Raw genomic sequence first — 25,740 nt, forward strand, 5'->3', positions numbered from 1 at the left:
AGAGACGGAAGGTAGAATGGCAGTTGCCAGAGGCTGGTGGGAGGAGGAAGAGAGTTATTGTTTAATGGGTAGAGTTTCAGCTTAACAAGATGAAAAGAGCTCTAGAGATAGATGGCGATAGTGGTTGCACAATACTATGAATGTATTTAGTACCACTGGACTGTATACTTAAAAATATTTAAGAAGGGAAGTTTTATGTTACATATATTTTACCATGATAAAAAAATTAGAGGAAAAAAATATGCACATCCCAAGCACTCCATGTTAAAGAACTATATTCATTTGCATATATGAGTTCAGGTGCCTTTCAGAATTAACGTGGTCCCAAATTCAAGAAAGCTCAACAAAAATAAAGCATTTTTTTTTAGAGTGCTATAAAAATATAAGGAAACATCATCATTGGTCCTGTTGCTGCTACTTTTATTATTACTACAACATCTAATAGTTTTAATGTTATGACTGTCATCATTGCTAAATTATTTCTATTATCATCATCATCATCATCATCGTTGTCGTCGTCGTTGTCGTCTTCATAATTATTATATTACCTGAAACATGGCCTAAGAGCATAAAATGTCTGGTATCACCCATGTCTAAACTCTGTGTAAGATACTAAGTATTTAACTATTACATTTATCGAGTGCCTACAAAGTATCCAGCCTGCGGTCATTCATGGTCATTCATGGACAGGTGCAGAGCAGCAAATTACTGAGTCACCCTACACACCCTTTTCCTGCTGAGGTTGAACAAGATGACTCTTTGCCTTCTTGGTTCAGCTCTCATACTATAAACAGTGTTCTTTTTTTTTTTTTTTTTAACATCTTTATTGGAGTATAATGCTTTACAATGGTGTGTTAGTTTCTGCTATATAAAAAAGTGAATCAGCTATGCATATACATATATCCCCATATCTCTTCCCTCTTGTGTCTCCCTCCCACCCTCCCTATCCCACCCCTCTAGGTGGTCACAAAGCACCGAGCTGATCTCCCTGTGCTATGCGGCTGCTTCCCACTAGCTATCGATTTTACATTTGGTAGTGTATATAAGTCCATGCCACTCTCTCACTTTGTCCCAGCTTACCCTTCCCCCTCCCCGTGTCCTCAAGTCCATTCTCTAGTAGGTCTGTGTCTTTATTCCTGTCCTGCCCCTAGGTTCTTCGTGACCATTCTTTTTTTTCTTTAGATTCCATATATATGTGTTAGCATTTGTTTGTCTCTTTCTGACTTACTTCACTCTGTATGACAGACTCTAGGTCCATCCACTTCACTACAAATAACTCAATTTTGTTTCTTTTTATGGCTGAGTAATATTCCATTGTATACATGTGCCACATCTTCTTTATCCATTCATCTGTCGATGGACACTTAGGTTGCTTCCATGTCCTGGCTATTGTAAATAGTGCTGCAGTGAACATTGTGGTATATGACTCTTGTTGAATTATGGTTTTCTCAGGGTATATGCCCAGCAGTGGGATTGGTGGGTCGTATGGTAGTTCTACTTTTAGTTTTTTAAGGAACCTCCATACTGTTCTCCATCGTGCCTGTATCAATTTACCTTCCCACCGACAGTGCAAGAGTGTTCCCTTTTCTCCACACCCTCTCCAGCATTTATTGTTTGTAGATTTTTTGATGATGGCCATTCTGACTGGTGTGAGGTGATATCTCATTGTAGTTTTGATTTGCATTTCTCTAATGATTAATGATGTTGGGCATCCTTTCATGTGTTTGTTGGCAATCTGTATATCTTCTTTGGAGAAATGTCTATTTAGGTCTTCTGCCCATTTTTGTATTGAGTTGTTTGTTTTTTTGATATTGAGCTGCATGAGCTGCTTGTAAATTTTGGAGATTAATCCTTTGTCCATTGATTCATTTGCAAATATTTTCTCCCATTCTGAGGGTTGTCTTTTCACCTTGTTTATGGTTTCCTTTGCTGTGCAAAAGGTTTTGAGTTTCATTAGGTCCTATTTGTTTATTTTTGTTTTTATTTCCATGTCTCTAGGAGGTGGGTCAAAAAGGATATTGCTGTGGTTTATGTCAAAGAGTGTTCTTCCTATGTTTTCCTCTAAGAGTTTTATAGTGTATGGTCTTACATTTAGGTCTCTAATCCATTTTGAGTTTATTATTGTATATGGTGTTAGGGAGCATTCTAATTTCATTGTTTTACATGTAGCTGTCCAGTTTTCCCAGCACCACTTATTGAAGAGGCTGTCTTTTCTCCATTGTATATTCTTGCCTCCTTTATGAAAAATAAGGTGACCTTATGTGCATAGGTTTATCTCTGGGCTTTCTATCCTGTTCCATTGATCTATATGTCTGTTTTTGTGCCAGTACCATCCTGTCTTGATTACTGTAGCTTTGTAGTGTAGTCTGAATCAGGGAGCCTGATTCCTGCACCTCCGTTTTTCTTTCTCAAGATTGCTTTGGCTATTCGGGGTCTTTTGTGTTTCCATACAAACTGTGCAATTTTTTGTTCTAGTTCTGTGAAAAATGCCATTGGTAGTTTGATAGGGATTGCATTGGATCTGTAGATTGTTTTGGGTAGTATAGTCATTTTCACAGTGTTGATTTTTCCAATCTCTCCATCTGTTGGTATCATCTTTAATTTCTTTCATCAGTGTCTTATAGTTTTCTGCATACAGGTCTTTTGTCTCCTTAGGTAGGTTTATTCCTAGATATTTTATTCTTTTTGTTACAGTGGTAAATGGGAGTGTTTCCTTAACTTCTCTTTCAGATTTTTCATCATTAGTGTATAGGAATGCAAGAGATTACTGTGCATTAATTAAACAGTGTTCTTTTTGCAGTCTTTTTAGTGCCTTTTTTTTTTTTTTTGCATTTTTATGCTCTTTGTTGGTAATTTTGCTGTTTAAAATAGCCCAAAGTATAGTACTTTAGTACTGTCTAGTGTTCCTAAGCTAGAGAAGGCCGTGCTGTGCCTTACAGAGAAAATACGTGTGTTAGGTAAGCTTTATTCAGGCATAAGTTACAGTGCTGTTGGCATTGAGTTAATGTTAGTGAATCAACATTATATATTTAAAAGGTGTATTTAAATATAAACACACATAATACAAGGTTATGTGTTGATCGGTGGATGAAAATGTTGTGAGCAGAGACTCACAGAAACCTAACCCTGTAATTCCCTTCAGAACAACAGTACGGTATTCACTAAATAAGTGTGTGCAGCAATTTTATAGGACATAATTCCATCAGTGCTGAGAACTGCCTGTTGATACCTGATAGTGTTGTGCTGTGATTGAGTACAAGAACTTAAATGAAAATAACAAAACTTTAATCTTTTTAGAAAACAAAATAGCAGAGAATATCCTTATGACTTTGGGATAAGGAAGAGATTCTTAGGTAAGAAACTAAGAATGTTAGCCTTAAAGCAAAGATTGATACATTCAGAAGACTTCCATTCATCAAAAAATACTAGAAAGAGAGTGGGGAAGAAAGTCATGTACCAGGAGAAGATAATTATAAAAATATAACTGACAAACAGAAGGTCCCAAATATGTAAAGAACATCAATGAATCAGTAAGAATAAATACAAGTCCACTAGATGACTAGGTAAAAGACATGAACTGGCATTTTAAGAATGATATAATGTGGATGGCCCATAAACATGAAAAAAAAAAACCAGCTTTATTAGTAACTGAAGAAATGCAAATTAGAAATCATGGATTGCCATTTATATACCAGATTGACAAAAATTCAAAATAAAGAAAAACATCAGGTTATCTGGAAGCAGACAAGCCTGGGTTAGAATGCTGGCATTATTATTTACTATCAGTGTGAACCTGAACAAATGATTTCACTTTCTTTGCCTCCATTTCCTCATAGATAAAAGGGAATAAATAGTACCTATTTCATGGTATTGTTGAGAAGATTAAATGAGTTAATATCTGAAAAGTGCTTAAAATAGTACCTGGTACATAGTAAGCACTCAATAAATCTTAGCTGTCATTACTATTATTATTACTGCAACCCAGAGCCACCTCTGAATTAGTACCAAACTTCCAGCTGAGCAAGAAGGATGTGAGCATTGCATCATCACTTAAGTCCCAGGATGCCTCAGCAGTGATCTGTAATACCTTCACTAGATGACCCAACTACACACACACACATACACACACACACACACATACACACACACACACTTTAGGGACATTTAAAAATGGGTCTATCACTTGCTGTGCTGTGTAGCATCCTTTTTTTTTTAATTATTTATTTATTTTTGGCTGTGTTGGGTCTTCGTTTCTGTGCGAGGGCTTTCTCTAGTTGTGGCAAACGGGGGCCACGCTTCATCGCGGTGTGTGGGCCTCTCACTATCGCGGTCTCTCTTGTTGTGCAGCACAGGCTCCAGTCGCGCAGGCTCAGTAGTTGTGGCTCACGGGCCTAGTTGCTCCACGGCATGTGGGATCTTCCCAGACCAGGGCTCGAACCTGTGTCCCCTGCATTGGCAGGCAGACTCTCAACCACTGCGCCACCAGGGAAGCCCTGTGTAGCATCCTTATGCACAGATGTAGCTTCGTCTACAAGGTTTAAAGAAGTCTGTGGAAATCCAAGTGCCACAGTGAGGTTGTAGAGTTGCTGTAGAGTGTCTTGTGACAGTGGGGATTGTGCTGAAATATTCTGAAAACTCTAGCCTTAAAGTTGTGAGGCAGAGATAATACCCAGAGATGTTGAGCTGGAAAATGACCTCAGGAGTGACGTTGTGAAGATGGAAAGATGGCACGTCAGTTCTCTGAAGAGGAGGCTAGAGCTGCGTATGAGCTTGTCTCCTGTGAAAACCAGTAGTCTCAATGGTTGACGGAGTCTAGGTTTGATGGGTTTGAGCTACTGACCTGGACATACTTGATGCTACAGTTCTCATAAGAATCCAGTCACACCTTGAGTAGGAGTGAGGCAGTGCCCTGTGCTGTCTGTGAGCTTTGACCTGTAGAAGAGAAAGTGGGGAGAATGAGCAGGGCTGAGATAGAGATGGAGAGGAAACAGGTCCTGGGTACTGACTTAAATTAAAACCCAGATCCAAGATCCATATACTTGGGTCTGTCATTTGTGCAGCTGAAATGCTGACTGGATGAATCACCCCAGCAAAAAGTACTTCTTATCAACTCCCATAGCGCTTTCTCTCTACAGCTCTACAGCATTGACTACTTCCTTTGTACCTTGCAGTAGAGTTCTTTATGTGCCTATCTAATCGAAATTGGAAACCTCTTGAGGTCAGGCATCATGTTCTCCACAGCATCCACCGCACATGGTACCATAAATTATATTGATGGAGAGAAGGAAAGAAGGGAGGGGGGCAAGGGAGGGAGTTCAGATTGAAGAAAGGATGCTGTTATGGACTGAATGTTTGCGTCTCCCCCAAAATTCATATGTTGAAATTCTAACCGTCACCCCCCGGCAAAGTGCTGTTATAAAGAGGTGGAGCCTTTGGGAGGTAATTAGGTCATGAGGGTGGAGCCCTCTTGAATGGGTCAGTTCTATTATGAGAAGAGACACGAAGAGTTTCCTCTCTCTTCACTTTCTACCATGTGAGGATACAGTGAGAAGACGGCCATCTGCAAACCTGTAAGCAATTCCTCACTAGGCACCGGGTCTGCCAGCACCTTCATCTTGGACTTCTCAGTCTTAAGAACTGTGAGAAATAACTGTCTGTTGTATAAGACACCCCATCTATGGCATATTTGTAATAGCAGCCCGAACAGACTAAGACAGACAGTAAGATCTTCCCACCTCTGAAATTCTCTAGCTTTGTAGGATTTCTGAGGCAGAAAACAGTAACTGTATCTAAAGCAGAGCATAAGTTATCACAATACTGGTTTGGTAATTGTCTTCCCTTAGGAAATTAGTGTATATTTTAGTATGCCTGCTCAGTTCTTTCTCCCACTTCCTCAGTTACCAAGAAGTTAGCACTCTTTGAAACTTTTAGATGGAAGAGGAAAATACTTATTAGTTTCCTCAGGTGTTACCTGAACTAAGGAGACTTCAACTTCAGTTATAAATAAGAAAGTACAAAACTAAATCAGGACAGCTGTGTCGCTTGACACTACTTTTTGCCCTTCTCTGCAGCCTCCGTGGGGGCCAGGAGCTGAGTCGGCAGAGGGAGAGTGATTTATTTCTCCACATTTGGAAGTGGGATGGAAAGTAACAAGATCCTACTTTTATATTATCTTCCTCTTTTATAGTTTTTATGCCAGTTCCCCATCCTGTTTCCCTAACTTATTTTTTATAGCACTTATCACCCTCAAAGATGCTATGCATGATTTTTTTATTTTGTTTATGGTCCTTTCACCCACTTTACCTTCTTTAAGGGGAGAGATCTGGTTTGTTTTATTTTTCAATGATGTAACCCCAGTGCCTAAAACAGTGGCTGGCATATAATAGATGCTCATTGGAGGCCTACTGTAGGTATTGAAGGAATCTGTATTGGTTCTCAGGGTGTATTTAAAAGCAAGGTGCTTGAGTGATGACATTTCCAAAAACTGGCAGTTTTACCACCGTGCAGCCTTATCTCTGATTTCTCTCTGTGAAGGGAACAGTGAAACAGCCCCCATAGCAAAGTCTAAATAGATGATGAATAAACACATGGCTTGCATGTATATTTGATGATGGTTTTATTTTCAAAACTGTAATTAAATGAGATAAAAATATATGGTTGGAGTTGCCGAAGCAACTTAAATTCAACATAAATAACAGCTGCTCTTCATCTGGGAATTTCATCCATATACAGCATTTTTTATGCCCTTAAAAAATTTTAACCAGTCTACAGCTAATTCAGCATCCAGTGTCCCAAGAAATGTTTTATACTCAGAGAAGGGGAAGGAAAAGAGAAAAGAAATAGCCCTCTATGAGCCAGTGGTTAAACAAACCTGTTACTTCCAAAAGCTTTGATTTCCCCCAAATAGCTGTATGGCAGAACATGTCCAATTTCTTGGGAGCAATGAATTGAAGCATGACTGGCATTTTTCGTTATGAGTCACCAATCCCTATTTTATTAGTTCAGAAATCCAAAACTGAGTACATAGTGAGGAGTCTTCTACTTGCTTTTAAAGCAAAACTTCTGCAGAGCATTGGTGTCAGGAAATACTAGTAAAGTTTGCCTCTCCCTTTAAAGTTGACCATCAGAGTAATTTCCTCCCAAGCTGCTTGGGGAAAATGCCTACTTTTTGGATAGAATTAAGAGCCAGTTTAACTATACGAACATCTACCTAGTTTTATTTATGATCAAGGAGTGAGAAATTGCCCCTCTTCCTTCAGAGATTGTATCCACTGCCATTAAGTGTTAGGCAAATTCGGTAGCCATCTCATTGCTCAGGCTTGTACCCCTGAAAGCTTAACAAAAGAAAAGAAATGGACTGAAAAATTCAGAGGTGAAGAGATTTCCCTTCACTTTAAAGCAAGGTTTTTCATGACCAATCGTTTGGCTGGTAGATTTGTGATCTCTGGGTTTTTATCATGATCTGTGGCCCATATATCTCCATCCAGTAATACATCCCCAAAGTTTTTCCGGTAGATTAGCTAGCTTTACGATGTCCTCTTGATGCAGTGCCTTTTCAGCATTTCTTCAGAGAATATTTATTCTAATGTTACTTGAATATATCTGACTTGCCTACTAGGGTTGCCCGTTTCTTAGGAAGACTTGGACAATGAATTACAACTTTCTAATTTTAATTTTCAGAGGGGAGGAAAAAAGCCTATGAAGTAAAAGTTCAAAATGAAGATTCACATTTCTTTCCATCAAAACTGTAATGATCGTAAGTCTATCAAGTTGTAGAACTCTCACACTAGGTGAAGAACAGATAATTATAGGATATGTCCCTGACTAGCTGATAACAGCCCTGATTACAAAGAGCAACAAGCCTGTGCAATTTGCATGATGTCCTTTCATGTTTTCCTCATCTCAAGTGTTCCCTGGGGCAGGTGTCAGTGGGTGAGAGAGTGTTTCTTTTGCCAAGCAATGCATTTGTCTCATATGCTGCTTGCATTCCAGTCTTAGTGTGCCTCTAAGCTTTCATTTTAAATTTCATTTTAAGGCATCGTAGGTGGCTCGGTGCAGTTGATTAAAGACCTTTTCTTAAAGTTATCTTTTAGAGTATCCCTGGTCATTGAGCACACAAAGGTCCATCGTAGCCAAGATGCTGGAAGACAGTGCGTCATATGGACAAATATTACAAGAAAGTTCACCCTGCTCCAGCAAGTCTCCTGACCACCACCTCAGTGTGTGAAGCAGGAAAGGGAATAGTGCTCAGCAAATAGTAACTAAGCACATCATATGTATTAGACATGTTTTGGGCACTGTGCTATATATAGCCTGATAAAGACTGAAAAGATTCCTGCCTCTATTGAGGCTTCATTTTGGGGTGGGGCGGGGGGGAAGGAACAATAAACCAAATAGCATATAAATGAACAAAGTAATCGCAGATGTTGGTGATGATCGCTATGAAAGACATAATAAAGAGGTGATATGATAGAGGGTAACCGGAGCTGCGTGGTGGGCTACTTCAGATTAAAAACTCAGCGAAGGCTACTCTGAGGAGGTGACATTTGAATTGAATCGTGAAGAATGAGCATGATAAGCTAAAAGATGGGTAAAGAGCATTCCAAGTAAAGAGAACAGCAAGTTCAAAGGTACTGAAACAGGATTAGCCTTAAGGTGTTTGAAGAACAGAAAGCAAAACATGGTTGTTACAGTGTAAATAGGTAAGGGGGAACCTAACAAGCGATGAGACTGGGGACCTGGGCAAGGATCAGATCCCTAAGGGCTATTGTAGAGCTCAGCAAAGAGTCCATATTTTGTTCTGAAATTTTCTAGGCCAAATGGTTTTCTGAAACTTTTGTTTCTCTTTGTGTTGTGTAAGTATGAAACCAAAGATAGAGAATGCAGATGCCTAACCATTAACACTCCTGAGTCAGGATGATATGCAAAAGGAGATGTGCTCCTGTAGAGAAAAATGCTGGTAATTATAGCTTGTGTTTTAGGGCACCTGTCTCCAAAGAACAACAGTATTTATGATGCCAGATTGTACTAATCACAGTAACCTCATGAGTCTGGTAGGTGCACACTTTTATGGAACACGCAGGGAAACTCAAACATCTGAAACTGGGTTGTTCTTTGGCTTCTTAAATAGCATGAAGGTCTAGGTAAAATAGAGTATGTCAAAGCAATGAGGAAAGAAAAAAATCTGAAATCAGAAATAAAAATAGCTATCAGGAAAGTCGTACAATTACAGGGAAAAGGGCAGCAAAGCAACCTTTATTTTCTTGTAAAGTCAAGAAAATAATAGCAGAGGGGTAAAAAAATATGAGTCTCAAATAGTCAACCAGAATATCAACATATGTTGTTTCATTCCTGGTATTTAATTCAGTATAGAATAGAGGCTAAATACATGGACCTGTGGGTCAAAGAAGAGCTGGGGTCTAATCCACACTCTTTCTTATACTAGGACTGTGATCTTGGATATGGATTTTTTTTCTTTCTATAAAGTGGAATCAGTAATAATACTTACATCATAGAGTTGTTGTGAGGATTTAATGAATGAATGCATGCAAAGTGAGAAATTGTGTTCTTTACATAAGTTAGTTGAAACTGGCCTTACATTTCTCCCAAAGAGTTAATATTTACAAAAGTGATTAAATTTCCAGATCAGCCCACAGAAGCCTCCTTAACAGGTAACATTCATTATGCTATTTTCAGGTCTTGCCTAGGTTTCGTTACTGGAAAGAAAAAGTGATGTAGTAATGTGGTGCAGGAAGAGAAAGAGGAGAATACCTCTTGCTAAATGCAGAATTGCTGACCCCAGACAAATTTGTCTTTGGCAATCTGCACACACCTTTCTCATCCTATATATATTTTTTCTTTTTCCTTTTCAGCTCTTCTACAAAAAAATAAGGTAAAGAGTTTTGAGTGAGAAACTGGTATTGTTTATAGATAGTTTTGTTGGTACATAACTCTTTCAGTAAGAAACACCTGTGAAGAAAATCAAATTTAAGACTATTTTTAAGTCATTATTCCTTTCTTGAGCTTTCTCAGCCTTATGTTGCCTTCCTTATTACTCCATAGATTACATTTTCTTTGTTTCTTTTTTGGTTAATCAAAGCTCACATTCAAAGAATCCATACTGCTCTTATTTATTTAAGAGGAAACAATCTCTTTGAATTAATTAATTCTTCACTGTAAGTGACTCATAGCAAGGTAATGCATTTGCAGCCATATATGGGTTTAAAATGGTATTTCTATAATTCCGAAGTAATCCCTAAATTATAGACTTTCATCTGATATGACTAAAGAGGTTGAGGAAAAATTCAGACAGAGGGAAAACATTGTGAGGGTCAGAATCAGCACCTGGGAGAGCTCCCATGAGTTCTTCCTTTTTCACTTGAAACAAGTGCTCTAAGGATTTTCATAGGGATGTCGATAGCAGTAGCATTAGCCTACGAAAGAAGAAGGTCAAAAGCCATTTCTATAACTGAGTCATTTGTAAAGTGTGTGTACATTAATTTAGGAATACTGATAAGGTCCTTTGTTATCTATACAGAGATCTCCAGGAAAGAGATTGGCTTTTCTTTTCAAAGTCAAACCGCTACCTAGAATCAGATTTTGGTCCCTTACTTTAAACTGCCAACAAATTGGGATATTTAATGTCAGATCTTGAGCATATCCACAGGTTTTTGATTGTTTTGTTTTACTTAGTTGTTGGAGAGATAAGATGGCTGACACCAATACTTGGAGGAAAAGAGGAACTCAAAAAGTATTTGCTGAAGATTGGCTAAACAAATGGAAAAATTAATGCCATAGGAAAAGCAAGATACTGACAAACATATAATGTATATATATATATTTTTTCCAGTTCCATTTATATCCATTCTATTTTCGTCTGGCATGCAGTGTAAACTCCTCAAATTTTAAGTACAACGAGTAAATTTATATAATCAGTAAATAATGTTACATCTTTTATTTCTCTGTTAAAATAACAATATTTTGTATCCTTTATAAAGATACACAGATATCAGTTTTTACTGTTTTATGAAAATGATATTTCCCACCTTAACATTAAAAAGTAATACCTGCTCAGAATATACCATCATAGGAATTTCCTAAGGAAAATTATCTGAATTCAGTATATGTGAGTGTATCTTAATTTTAAGTCACACGAAGAGTACACTGCATGCACTGCAAAGGATAAGGTATCTGGCTTACTTTAGCACCAGTCTAGACTTGAAAACACAGTTAAGACCAGCAAAAGAAGAGGTGTTTTAAGTCTTATCAGCTTATTTTGTCACAGTGAGATTGACCTGACTACTCTACTGTTACTTTATCTGGTGGAAGTTTGGAATCACTAGCTTTGCCCCAGTGAGTCACTTTCTGTAGACTTTCCTGTGGTGCTCAGAAATGATAATGATAGTGCTAGCATCTACAGACTACTGACTTTGGGCCAGTCATTGTGTTAAGTGCTTTATATTCATGATCTTAATCTCTAAAGAGCCCTATGAGATAGGAATTATTTTCCTGATATTAGAAATGAAGAAACTGAAGTTCAAGGAGAGTACTCACCCATATCATAGTGTACTCACCCACATCGTACAGCTAAAGAGTGAGGGTACCGAGTTTGTGCTCAGGTCCTTCTGACTCCAGAGCCAGTGTGCTAAACCATTAGGTAATTCTTCCTCTTGCTGTATACACTCTCACAGGAAAAACCCGTCAGCCATGCCAGTCTCCCTAATGGTTTCTTCCTTCTTGTGTGGAAAGAATGTCAAAAATGTGACTTTGCAACCCGTAAGGTTTTTGTAAAGTTAGACTTATTGTCATTCTGAGTCTCTAGAGTCCAAGAAGCCATGCAGATCCACACATGTACACACTCAAGGAGCAAATGGCAGAGTCAAGACATAATTTTAGATATGCTGCATGATAATTGGTTTTTAAAGTTATGCCCCCCAAATACCCCTTTTTAAAATAAATAGTGCAATCATCATTATGGAAATTATATTCATAACAAATGTATCACTTGACCATTTTTCCAAGCTGATATTGATTTTTTTATTGATTGCTTCTTTCAAAATTGAAGGAAGCAGTAACAAAGGCAACTGTCACTGACAGTTTCTTGTTCTAAAGGTCACGCTGTGAGAATTAATAGAATCCAGGTCTACCCAAGTCAGGAAAAAAGGGAATAGGTATTTTTTTAACTTGTAGTAAATAATACATGCATTAAAAATATGTGCATTACTTGCATGGTTTACTGTATCATTTTTCCTCTTTCCTCTTCTCCTGCCCCTCTGTGGATTCTTGACAAAGCATGATGTATGTTACTATCTCATTAACATTTCCTGGCCATTTTAAAGCTGAATTTCTTATGCTCTTCTTCTCTGGCTCCACCCTGTGGATGGCTTTAACTCTTCCTGTTCATAAGTGTGATGGGCAGTCCCTTAACGATGGCCAAAAAAGTTACTCTTTCTTATTTACTGTTATTACTTCTCAAAAAATATCTTGGACCCTCGATTTTGTTTTCTTTTGACCCATCCAGGTTTTTTTTATAGACTACCTCATCCCCAGTTCTAAAGATTTAATAACTTACCAGACAGTAAATATCTGGAGATTTTCCCCCCTCACTCTCTGATTTACTCTGTGGCCTGAATTCCAAATGTTTTCATATATTAAGGCTTTTATTATTTATCTCATGTTCCAGCTTTAAGACCTTTGTACACTTTTACTCCTCAAGGAATTTAGCTGCTAAAGCACTTCCTCTAAGCTCTCAATGAGCTACACATTCCAAGTACTATAATAGTGTATTTTTTAAAACCTCATGTAAAATTAAAGTGCTAATATTATATTCTACAGAAGAATAAAGGACAGTTGTTTTCACAGAAAAATATGATAGGAAAACACATCTGCCAGAAAATTGTGCATTTTTCAGCCCATGATTTCTGGACATATTTATATAAAATGCTGATGAATGAAGTCAACACCAAAATGTATGGTCACTCATTTTTTAAAAAAGTCTACAAGTCACTTTTCAATGAACCATATACAAAGCTGCAAAAACGTTTTGAGAAACCACAGTACATGGATATTAATTCCTTGTCATATGAGTACATCATTTATTCAAGTACCTTTAGTAACTATCATTTATCCAACTACCTTTAGTAACTAGCTGCATGGAGCTAAAGGGAATACTACCCAAGTGTCATTGTTCAGCTACCTCCCTAACAATGCAACAATCCTGCTTTTTAATACGGCGGTTTCTGATTGTTTTCTCCTTGTTCCACTCCATCCTTTGCACCTGATGTTTAAAATCCCCCCATCAAGTGATCACCCACAAGGAAAAACAAAGGAATAGAAAATTTGGAATCAAATGTACCGACTCATCGAATTGTGCATTGAAATGTGGACTTTCTTACATATTCACTGAAGAGCATAAAATTCATTCAAACTTTTTTTTTTTTTGGTCCCTAGGATGTGAAGTAACTAGTTTGAATGCCCTTTTTCACTGGCTTCACGAAGTCAGTGGGGAAATGATAGATTCTGGTACTTGATAGTGGTGGGTTTGGAGAGAGGCAGATGAGTTTATATTCTTCTGGTCACTTTCTCAGTGTGTGAAGAAGGTTCTGAACTTCAGTTACATCACCTGAAAATTGGGAATTAAAACTATAATGGAATTAAATGAGATCTGTGTGAAAAGTTGTTAGCACATGGTATGAACTCAATACATTTTGCAAGTAGATCCAATTATTGCTATGAGTGCTACGGTCATGATGACGTAACATTATCTATAACGTATTCTAACTTGGAATGCCTGTTGCTACTGATCATTACCTAGTACCAAGTCTTTGGAGATAAAATGACCCTAAATAAGATAATATATATGAGAATATTTCTGGGAAAGGCCTGGCCATGTCCAAGTTTCAAAAAAATACCCATTCACACACACATAGTTCTTTAATTTGGAAAATTATCATGCTGCTAGCAATTAGGATCTGAATGGATAATTACATCTGAAAAGACCAATAATGGACATGCAATCTTTTCTCAAACATGTGCATAAATATGGTGGCCTTTGACTAGCCTCTTCACCTCTCTCTAGAGTGCATTTGCTATTCAAAACCCTTTCTTAAATATAATAATAGGGGTATGATTTGCCACTGGATTACATTATTCCTCAGTGAACAGAACAAACATATAATAAGCACCAAACTTGTAGCAGGAAAGGCTTTGTGCTTTTTAAATATTACCTCATTTAATCTTTTCCCATCATTCTTATTTCAAAATAAATTACATTTAATTACATCTCATGTTATTTATGAGAAAATTAAACCTTGCATAATACATGGCAGAGATGATTTTCAAACTCAGATCTGCCCAAATGCAATATTTCCATTCACTATGTAGGTAGGGTTTACCATCCGGAATTTATTTCACTTAACTGCTAAGAATCTTATCGAAATATTTTCTCAAATACCAGATTAATGCAATTTTTCTAACTGTCCAAATCCTGTGGAACTGCATGGACTCATAAACTATAGGGAGATAAACAGGAATGCAGTTTTTAAAACTCAATAAGGACAAGTTAAAAAATCATTGCATATATTTCTCATTTTCTTTCTCATTTCCTAATGCTCTTTCTCTAGTCAGAATCAAGGTGGATTTTGCCTGGATAAGACTTGATCTCTTTTACCCATCAGTTCTTAATTTTTCATGCAACTCTGGAGATTGGATGAGATGTCTGTGCCAAAATTTAGATGACTTATTTTAAGAACCTGTATGCAGAAGCAACAATTTAGAATGATTCAGTGTCATTTTTAGGGATAATGGTTTACAGTATTAATGCCATAATGAAGTTTTTAAAATCTCTAGTTTAATCATTTTCGAAGGCTTCTCAAACCATTTCCTTAAAGAGAAGAAAAAATCATGTCCTAACCTGACCTGGTACTCATGGAATAAAAGGAATTTTATTACATCAGAAATATAATAAAAGGGATTTTATTACATCTAAGCATCAAATTGTAGTCATGTTTTGTTTTGCACTAAGTACGTGTGTGTCCTCAAGGTGTCGCTCTGCACACCTCAACTTCAACAGTCTTTGGGTTCCCATGATTAGGTGTTACCTGTCAGTCCTGCCCACCAAACTCTTGAGTCCCTACCAGGCAGAAGCTTTCTTTTCATAATGTCTGTATCCTGAGCTGGCAGCCAAATTTGTATATGCTTAATTAGTAAAAACAATAATATATTAGCTTCAAATTTGCCTAATTCTAGAAGAAGCTGGTAATGAAGACATGTATATGTATAAATTATTTCTTTAACATCTTTATTGGAGTATAATTGCTTTACAATGGTGTGTTAGTTTCTGCTTTATAACAAAGTGAATCAGCTATACATATACGTATATCCCCATATCTCCTCCCTCTTGCATCTCCCTTCCTCCCACCCTCCCTATCCCACCCCTCTAGGTGGTCGCAAAGCACTGAGCTTATACACACTACCAAATGTAAAATAGATAGCTAGTGGGAAGCAGCCGCATAGCACAGGGAGATCAGCTCAGTGTATAAATTATTTTTAACCCTGTGAGCACTCCCTGAAACCAAGCCTTAGTGTGGAAACATTCCATTTTGTAACTGCAGCAATGCTATCCGGGTTTATTTCCTAGCTCCATTACTCCCTGATGTTGTACCCTTTAACAAGTATTATAGCGCCTCTCTTTTCTAGTCAGTAAAATGAGGATATTAATGGTACTTAACTCATATAATTGTTGTTAGGATCGCTTGAAATAATCACCATAAAATACTTACCAGAATGGCCAAAATGGAGGAAATAGTCAATAAATGTTACTGAACTCTGATGTGCACAGCTACAGGGCTTGCAACCCTACAGAACATACTTGGCTTAGAATAATCCTCAAATCTGGTAACAGGTTATTACAGCAAATGTTTCAGACAACAAAAAATGAAATGGCACTTAAAACAATCATTGCTGAGAGGATTTGCATTTGGAAGGATGAAAGAAAAATCTTTTTGAACAATAATGTGTCTGTCACTTTATTAGACATTTTTCTTATATTAACTCATTTTTATTGGCAACTGTGTCTTTACTGACTCCAACTGTGATCTTTGGGCTTGTAACGTCTTATCTTTCTAACCAGATTTGACCTCCTTGAGAAAGGGGAACTTTCCTCCAAACAGAACCTTGGACAGTACCTTATAAGTATTTAAAAATACACAGGAACTTTATAAAACAATTGTGTATGTGTGTCTCTTTACACATTGTATGTAGCGTGTGTGTGTGTGTAGACAGAGATAGTCATATTCTAGGTACGTATAGAGTAACAAACATAATTGCATATAATGGAACGGTTTGTGAAGTAAACAGTTGACTATCAAAAAACACGAATTTACATCCTGATAATGATATTTAATTACAGATAGAAGTTGGGGAGGTCACTTACTCCTTCCAGACATGTGCTACCCAATAAAACTTTCTGCACTGATGTAAATGTTCTCTCTCTCTCTGCTGTCCAGTATGGAAACCAGTAGCTACGTGTGGCTCTTGAGCACTTAAGATGCAGCTAGTGTGACTAAGGAACTGAATTCATACATTTTATTTGATTTTAACTGTTTTTAACTTAAATAGGCACATGTGGCAAGTGGCTACCTTACAGTATAGATATAGAGTCATGGAGGATGGGACAATATCATGCAAGAAGAGGGTAAAGTTGAATTTCCCTGATCTGGGTGCTGTAAAGGCTATTTTTCAGCAGAAGACTATCCTCTTTTGAAGTAGTATTAGTCTTCCATAATGCCTTAGGACTTTAAATTTTAAACTCCTTTTCCTTTATTTCTCCCAACAGACCTTGAAAACTTTAAAACAAGAACGAGAAGCACCGTGTCTGTCCGCCAAGGTCAGGGGATGGTACTACTGTGCGGCCCACCAGCCCATTCTGGAGGTAACTCTGCACCGAAATGTGCACACGTCACTGGCTGCTATTTTTCTAGCTGATTGTTCACCCTCTTGGCATCAGCAAGGGGGACAGTGTCATTTGTAGAGATCCCCAAAGTCCCTCTGTGTCGAGGAAGCATCGTCAGTGCCTCCCATAATTAGGATAGGAAAATATCAGATTGTACAAATGTTCCATCCCCCTGCTGTCTACCTGGCTCAAGGGGAAAGACACCTGAGTCAATCAAAATCAGAATCCTGTTGCTTGGTAAAGCCACGTAGGTAAAACCGCCAGCACTTCTTTCAACTTGATCGTATTAAAAGATGGCCTTGCTTCACTTCATCTCATTGTTGGTCTGGGAAGGGATCAGACCCAGAACCAAAGTCCCTTGACCACAGAATCCAAGATGACTTTGTAAGGACTCATAATGACTAGATCAGTTAGGAATGCATTTGATTGTAAGTCCCTGAAAACCCAGCTAACACTGGCTTCAGTGGACTTGGGTTTGTGTTGTTCTCACACACAAGACTTCCAAACGTATGTGGTATAAAGCTGGCACCACTTTTGGGGGACATCTTCCAGGACCCAAGCCCTTTCTTTGATCCTTCTCTGAAGTCCTAAACATGGGGCATGGCTAAGGCACCAATGTGCAGTGCAGAAAGGTAGAAATGGGAAGAGGGCAGGGCAAATGTCAGAAGTCTCTTCATTTCGAGTTGCTTTTGTATTATGGAAGGTTTGCTTTGCCCAAGGACTTTTATGTACATTTCATTGATCACTCCAGTGGCAAAAGAGACACAAAAATCAAGTATTTTCTACAGATACATGATGGCCCTAAAAAATCATAATTTTGATAATAAGGGAGAATGCAGAGAGACAATGTGTAGGCAGTTTGCAGTGTCTGCAGAAAGGACTAATGATGACTGTAAGGTGACTCTGACTGCACATACAGAGTTCAGTAGTCTGGAGGTTTAATAGTTAGTGAGATTTATTAGGATTTCACTACAGTTTGTGCTGACAAGATTGATAAACTCCATTTGTGATCACTCTGGCTACAATTTAATTTGATACCTGCTCTCCTTGTTATTACCTTAATTTTCCATTTGGCTTTACACGTGATGGAAAAAGAAAATATTTTAAACTGGGAATTTGAAAACACCATTTTATTTTTGTCCTGTCTTCAGAAGTTTTAACTTTTCCTTTTCACCTAATGCCCCCGCTAACGTTTTTAGCAGGAAATAACAATTAGTAAAACAGCTACATGGCTTGCATTTCAAGCACGGTGAATAGATAAACAGGTGGAAGAGGCAGGCACCCCTCCAAGTCTGGATGGAAGGTATGGAATTGTTAGGGTTTCTGGTGTTTGAGACTGGCAGAGAATCCAGATTAGATTTCAGGAGTTTGTCTTCTGAGAAATGGGTTTATTCTTTAGGACTTAATTTTCTCGCCAAGTTAGTATCAGAAGCATTCAATTTGGAGTCCAGGAGATGAATTCTGGTCCAGGCTCTATTTCAAATCATTATCTGATATTGGGCTACTATGTTCACATTCTCTATCTCTACTTATCTCTAAAGGAAGAGATTAAAAGAAATCTCTGAGATCCCTTTTAGTTCTATCATTACATAATAATTGCTGAATAAAAACTAAACATATTTATAAACTATATGTGCATTATTGAAGTCCTGTCCTTTATATGAGGAGAGCAATTAACTGGACATCTATTTAGGTTAAAGAGATGTTCACTCACATTAACAGTTCTCTTCTTATTATGAAATTTGATCAAATAAGAAAGGAAGATTTTGCCGATTTCTTCTGCAGGCTACCTTCACAGCATTAATCTTTCATAACATGGCAGCAACTCTGAAAATTAATATTACAGCATATTGAGAAAAAAATACCCCACTAGTCCCTGGTAGAATGATATCTTTGGGAAAGGCAAAGCACAAGAAGCGCTGTTGTGCTGCTCTACAGTGAATGAACCTGAATACTTTCCCCTTCCCACTCAGAAATATATTAAACATTTCTGTAGACATCCCCTGAAACTTGCTTGTCTCCGCTGGCAGCAGTCAGCAGCTCTGAAATCCAGTTCCTTGAGTTGTGCTGACATTCCTGACAGTCTTGATGGTGAAAGACAAGGAAATAAATATTCTCATTATGGGCTCTGTTAGAAACTGTGAGCTCAGTAATACTGTAGGCAAGGCAGGCAAGGCAAGGAAATTTGCGAGAAAACAAGGTGGGTATTGAAGGTTATAAGAGAGCATCACAGACATCCATCAGTTTGGGGCAGTGGAGTCAATGATTATCTGATGAAATCTCCCCAGTTACTCAAAACCCTCCAGTGCAAACTGTCCAGCAGTGATTCTCTCATTGCTTCTCCAGGCTGTGATCACCTTAAAGCTGGCAGCATCGCCAAGAGCCGCTGGATATACTGAGCGTTTTAAACCCAGCATATGGTATCCCAGTTTCTATTGTAACAGATCATGAAGAGGAAAGGAAATGAGTCAGCCTTTTATTGTATCAGTGGGATACTGGGTAATGGCATGAAATCCATTGTAAGGGATGCTGCATGTCCTATTTCAAAAGCTGTGCAGTGTCAGGCCTTCTTAGGGTAACATAGAAATGAGCAGCAATTAATCTACTTTGAAAAGCATTTCCATCAGCAGGTATTTCCAGTGCTCTACGAATCACCATGCATAGCATCTTTGTCATTTCTTGGTTAATAGGTACAAATTCAGATGTGATGTCGTCGCATAGATTGTACTATTAAGTCTTTAACACAAACACCAAAAAATAGAAATCACTATGGATGATGGGGCTCTGGTTGTCTATGATGCTTCCTTAGATTAGAAACAGAGTATCTTGAGATCTAGAATTTTCACCATGCTTTCCATCAACTCCAGGGTCATTTGGCAGCAGGAATTCGTGATCTTCAACCACTCGTTAAATAGGAACAGAAGTGAGGTACTTTGAGATTCTTCCTCCTAGCTTACTTAAAACTGACAGCTTATTCACCGGTGAAATCCCCATGAACTGTTCACCAAAGGATGTTTTTGTTTCCACCTTCCTTTTATATGTCACCCAGATCCTTGCTACTCAAAATGTGGTCCTTGGACCTGAAGTATCTACCTCACCTGGAAGATTGTTAAAAAGACAAGAGTGTTGGGCGCCACACAGGGCCTACTGTATCAGAATTCAAATTTTAACAAGATCTCCAAGTGATTCATGTGCACATTAAAGTTTGAAAAGCCCTGAGCTTCACCTATGCTCCCCCCACACTCCGCACCTCTGGCTAGAGGTGTGCAGGAAGCAGAAGCATCACCAGGGCAGCATGTTAGAGCCACAGGTGCCCGGCCTTTGCCCACGGATATTCTGATTCCATAAACCCAGGGCAGGGTCCCCAGAACTGTTGTTCCAGTTGACTGGAACAGATTGAGGCAGCACCAGATTGAAGATCCACCCACTTTGATCACCTTCAACAAAACCAGCCCAGGTTCACCCTGCTGAGGTGGAGTACTTTGATTTCCACATCAAACCCAAGCAGAAGTGTTAAACATTTTTTATGTCCAATTCGTACTTAAAAGAATTTAAAATAAAATATAATCACTTCAGGCTTTCCTATATTTTTGTCATTGTTGTTAAGAGAGGTGAACAACTAAGAAAAGACTGGCTTTTTCTCAGGTATTCCCGTGAAGAGGTAGCATTTTACATTTGGACCGCTCTTACTACGTCGTTGTTAGAGAAAGTATGCCTTCCTAGAGTATAAAAAAAGAAAGGCACATGATTCTGATTCTGAGATTATTTTCGTTGTTATGAGTTATAGAGAAACTAGCTATAATTGTCGTCGTTGGATGCTTTTATGCTGAACACATCCCCGTTAAACTTAGATCCCATTCGCACGGCACCAAACTCAGGGACCTTATAACAGCATCTGTAGAGTTCCTTATGGTGTTTATAATCTTTAGTTTACCTTATATTATCTTTGGATCCTTACAATAATCCTATAAGAAATAAGGATATGTGTTTCGTAGATAAGAAAGTCAAAGCAAAGAGATAAAGTGAGGTCACACGTTAATAAATGGCAGGTCTAGGAGTTACCTTTGCGTAGAATGTGCCCCATTTTTTTTATAGTCAGGAGACAACCGTACAACTAGTTTTTTGTACTCTGTATGCATTAGTTCTTTGGGTGCCATCCCATATCAATTCAATCTGAATTTTTTTTGAGATTGGTTCCTTTGACATCATTCATAGTTTTAAAAGCACTCCCGGTGATTCGAATATGTAGCCAGGGTGGAAAACTTGTGCGTCTGCCCTACAAAATCAAGTCGGTCTTGTCCCAGCAAAAGCTTTCTATTTGCAGACATCTCCAGGGGCCCAGAAATTTGATTTGATCTAGACATATCATGAATATTATAGTCTTAAATAAATCCATCACGCCCTCCCACAGCATGGTTATTTCAGCTGGATGTTTTGTCTTTTCTGTAGGACAGAGGTAAGAGCATGGAACTAGGACACCCACATTCTAATCCTAGTGCTGCTGTTAACTTCCTTGAGCCAATTATGTAACTTCTCTGAGCCCTATTCTTTTTCTATCTCCCCACACATACTCAGCTTCCGGCATCAAGATGTCACCTTCAGAATCCGGCTCACCCAGTTTCTTAATTAGTCCAAACTATGCTGACAGGTCACTGGGCCACAACTAATCTTGCTATGCTAAAATGAGCATCCTTTATGCCCAGAATAATCTTCAAGACATCTACATTCTAGTCAAGAATGTATAATGAGTAAGGCAGGGAGTGCTTAATTCCCCTCTCCATGCCTTATTCCCATGCCTGCCCCAAACTGCTTACCAATTTTATATAACTTTAGATTTTCAGGGGCATCCATATTAGCTCCAGATACCAACCCATTCCACTGCAGTCCAGACAGCTTAGCTCTTGGCCTTCATGTTTCACCCAAAGGTACATGCAGATTCCATTTTAATCCGGCTCCAAACCTCAAACCATAACACACTATCCTTTGGATTCTGAGTATTGCAACCTCCAGGTAGTCTAGTTACCAGGCCCCGCCTACCATATCAGACACCTTTGGATACTGACGTCTTCCTGGCTAGGTTCTAATTTTCTCACTCTGTTGATTAGACAACTGACCACCTTCCTCAGGAAGCAGTCCCTCCACTTCCAACTTATTCCTCTACTTTCTCTCACCGAGATTTCAGGCTCTCCTTCTCCATATCTTGGTTCCCAGCATAACTCTCAAATCCTCACACAGCATTATGCCAGCCAAATGGAATTTATCTTTGTCCTTTAAATCTCTCCAGTGTGTTGTAAGGATTAGAGACATAATAAATGTGGCACCAGTTTGCAAAATTCAAACATCCAAACATTCCTGATTTTATTAATTAGGCCTGGTTTGATTTTTTCATTTGCCTAAGCTTGGAATTAAAATTAAATCAGAAAATCGCTTGTCTTTGAAGACATATTATGATTCTTGATTTACATTCATGTAACAAATTTTATGTAGGCAAATATTTTTCAGATATATCTTCCAAGAGATTCATCTGGAATATGCATCTATTATTAACATAAACTCATCATGCTCTGGCCTTGTGGCTTTATTAAAATGCTGATTTAGCCATTCTTCTAACATTTGAAAATTGCTCTTAAAGACTCAGCATGACAGTTGAGATGAACTCTGCCAAACATCTTCTCAGAGGCCAAGCCCCATGTAATTCTTTATGTTTGCATGTTACATCAGTGTGCACAGTATGTGCCTGGGCTCCATTCATTTCCTTAGAAGAAGCAAAGCATTAAGTGGGCCTCAGAGGAGCTAAGGGTTTTAAAATATTGCGGAGTTTTTTTTAATAGACTAGGGAACATAATCTTCAGCTTATTTTGTATGGCAATTTCTTTTTTAATTTATTTATTTTATTTATTTATGTTTGGCTGTGTTGGGTCTTCGTTGCTGCGCGCGGGCTTTTCTCTAGTTGTGGCGAGCGGGGGCTCCTCTTCGTTGCGGTGCACGGGCTTCGCACTGTGATGGCTTCTCTTGTTGCAGAGCACGGGCTCTAGGTCCCCGGGCTTCAGGAGTTGGGCTCTGGAGCGCAGGCTCAGTAGTTGTGGCGCACGGGCTTAGTTGCTCCGCGGCATGTGGGATCTTCCCGGACCAGGGCTCGAACCCGTGTCCCCTGCATCAGCAGGCGGATTCTTAACCACTGCGCCACCAGGGAAGCCCTGGCAATTTTAAAAAAGCAAAATTTGAAAATTTTAGATGGTTATAAGATTAACAGTCACTTAATTGTCATGAAAAGCTATAAGAAGAGTCCCTTTCTAAGTGTGGTACCAGCCTCCTTTTCTGGTTATAGTGGGGACATGGTTGAGCGTGCACATCAGGATGAAGGGCCGGCATTGCACTTGAGTCATCTCGTTCTGTGTGTGTGTGTGGAGTGAGGGAAGGTGCCCAAAAATAGACTCAGTTTTTAAGACACTTAAATAACAAGTGATAAATTATGTTCTTAGGATCTTGAGTCCTTATTGTTTGGTCACCACTGAAATAGCTGCCCTTTGATGCCCATTTCATGTCACCTGAGAAGCGACTTACCTGAGAGATGCCCTATCTCCTGCAAATAAATTTTAGAACCACAGGTGTTCAATAAGTTAAGAGTGACCTTGTTGGAGATCAGTGATTGAGAAGAGGTTTTCTGGATGTGGGATCCTGGGAAATAATGTTTAAAATGCTGGTTGGAGCAGCATTGAAATAATACTGCTGTTCTAGTCTTCAAGAATATTACGGATCAAACTCTGGTAAACCAACTTGTATGATATTATTTCTATGGAAAATGCATTCTGAGTTCCACTTCTAAGCCCAAAACATTATATATTCATTTGAATACACATCTATTGAAATTCAGTGAGGAGAGGTTAATATTTAGTTAGTGATAGGTTCATCAACACCATAGTACTAGGTGCTTTTTTTTTAATCTTGTTTTAAATATTCTTAAGGCAATCCTGTTTGATGCTCCTTGACTCTGCCATGTTCCTTTGAAAAATACAAACCTGGATTCTTTTATCTGAAAGTTATTGAGCCAGTTCCTCCCTTTTTTCTTTTCCCACTTTGCTAACCAGTGGAGGTTATAGCACACAAGTGATCTAATCAGCGTAGAATAATGTGAAACAGTTTGGAAGATGATGCTTTTCTCCGTTCATTAAACCTCCCTTTTTTCACCAACTGAGGAAAAAAAAAAAAAAAAAAGCCACATTGATCAGGGACTACTTGTTATAAAATTGTCTAACCTAAATGGCCTGGTGGAGTGTTTCATGTTTGGGAGGAGAGGCCACTAAGAGTTTTTGTCCTTACCACACCCGATACAGGCTCCATTTCTCTCAGCCATGAGATGATGTAGCTCAAAGAAGGAATCAACAAGGGAAGCAAAAGGGAGAAATCAGGCTCCACATTTCTAGAAGAATGGTGAGCTTCTCTATCACTAGATGTGACAAGAAGAACTGAGATGAATATTTCTGATGTCGGTTATCTCCAGAATTGGTTAAGCATGTTCTGTGATGCTACCAACATACTTTTTGCCTTTGAATTTTCCTGTCAGCTCTTTAAAACAATCTGAAGATTTCATGATGTTACTTTTGAATGCCTAGATGTCAACAACTATATACTTATGAGTAGAAGAAATGAGTTTGTATAGACAGCAAGCATTCCCTGGTCATAGAATAATTCTGAGCCCCCAGTTTCTTAACCTGTATAGAGAATTGCTGGTCTGTTTTAAAAGAAAAGTTCACCAGGAGTGGTAGTTGTATACTTTCTGCCTTCATTCCCCTTTCAGTTCTAGTAAGAGAGATGTTTAAGCTGTTTTTGCATCTATAGCAAGTCCCAGGCTGTAGCACTTAGAAATAGACTTAGCTACTTAATAGCAGTTAATTAAATTTCTTAGTGTTCAGTAGCCTAAAGAGGATCATTTAGTTTAGAAAAAAAAAAAAATAAGCAGAAATACATTTCAAGAATTTTCTTCTATCTCTTCTTTTTTCCTTCTTTGCTTTTATGCAGATGTTTCCATGTTCTTTATTTGGCTGAAACCAAGGATTTTAGTGAATTAATGATGGCCCTAATTACCCAGCTTCTCTCCTGATAGGTACTCTGTACTTAATTTAACAATAGGCACTATATTTGTAGATTTAAATTCAAGTTGGGAAGGTCTCTATTTTCTTTTCAAACATTAAAAAAAAAAAAAAATCAAAATGATTATCTCCAGGTTTGATCCTTAGAACTGGAGGACCACTGATCCGTCACAGTGAGGGTCAGACACATTAGCACCAAAAGGAAATGGCATTTGGAAAGTGAGATTTGATCCATAAAAGCGAAATGATCTACAAACTGTGATCATTCAGCAAAGCTCAGCTGCATGCAGAGTTCCCTTTTGGAGTTGTCCTGTCCCAGAAAGCAGTGAGGGATGATGTTATGTGGAAACCCAGGTGCTAGTTGGGAGGTGAAGAGTCTGGAGATGTGAAAAACACATTACATACCCAGTTAAGAGTGCTACCAGGGGTGTACCAGCCAGAGCAGAACAAATGATCAACAGTGATCTTTCAACAACATGAACCTGGCTGAGCATTTCATAAATAATCCAGTGGACAATCACTGCAGGATATATGGCAAGCATTCTTGTTTTATTGCCCACTGGAAATATGAATCTCATCTTTTCAGGTGAAAAAGAAATGAGCAGCCCTTTGGATACATTTTCAGCAACAAATCGGTATTTTGTCAGGTCAGTACCTCATGATGTTACATTGAATTAAGCAGGATAATGGTGCAGTACA

The 25,740-nt window shown here is 38.4% G+C and overlaps 1 protein-coding gene across 4 annotated transcripts in view; it reads left to right on the plus strand.

Moving 5' to 3' along the window:
- The window catches only part of CNTN4 (contactin 4), a 957,860-nt gene that overhangs the window by 701,031 nt on the left and 231,089 nt on the right, over window positions 1–25,740 (plus strand). For all 4 annotated transcript variants that reach the window (XM_059937717.1, XM_059937718.1, XM_059937716.1 and 1 more), the window contains one exon: window positions 16,835–16,930. In XM_059937717.1, the coding sequence (XP_059793700.1) occupies window positions 16,835–16,930 (96 nt within the window). The remainder of the gene's footprint in view (window positions 1–16,834; window positions 16,931–25,740) is intronic.

Source organism: Balaenoptera ricei, chromosome 11 (genome assembly GCF_028023285.1).
Source record: "Balaenoptera ricei isolate mBalRic1 chromosome 11, mBalRic1.hap2, whole genome shotgun sequence".
In the NCBI taxonomy this organism is placed as follows: Eukaryota; Metazoa; Chordata; class Mammalia; order Artiodactyla; family Balaenopteridae; genus Balaenoptera; species Balaenoptera ricei.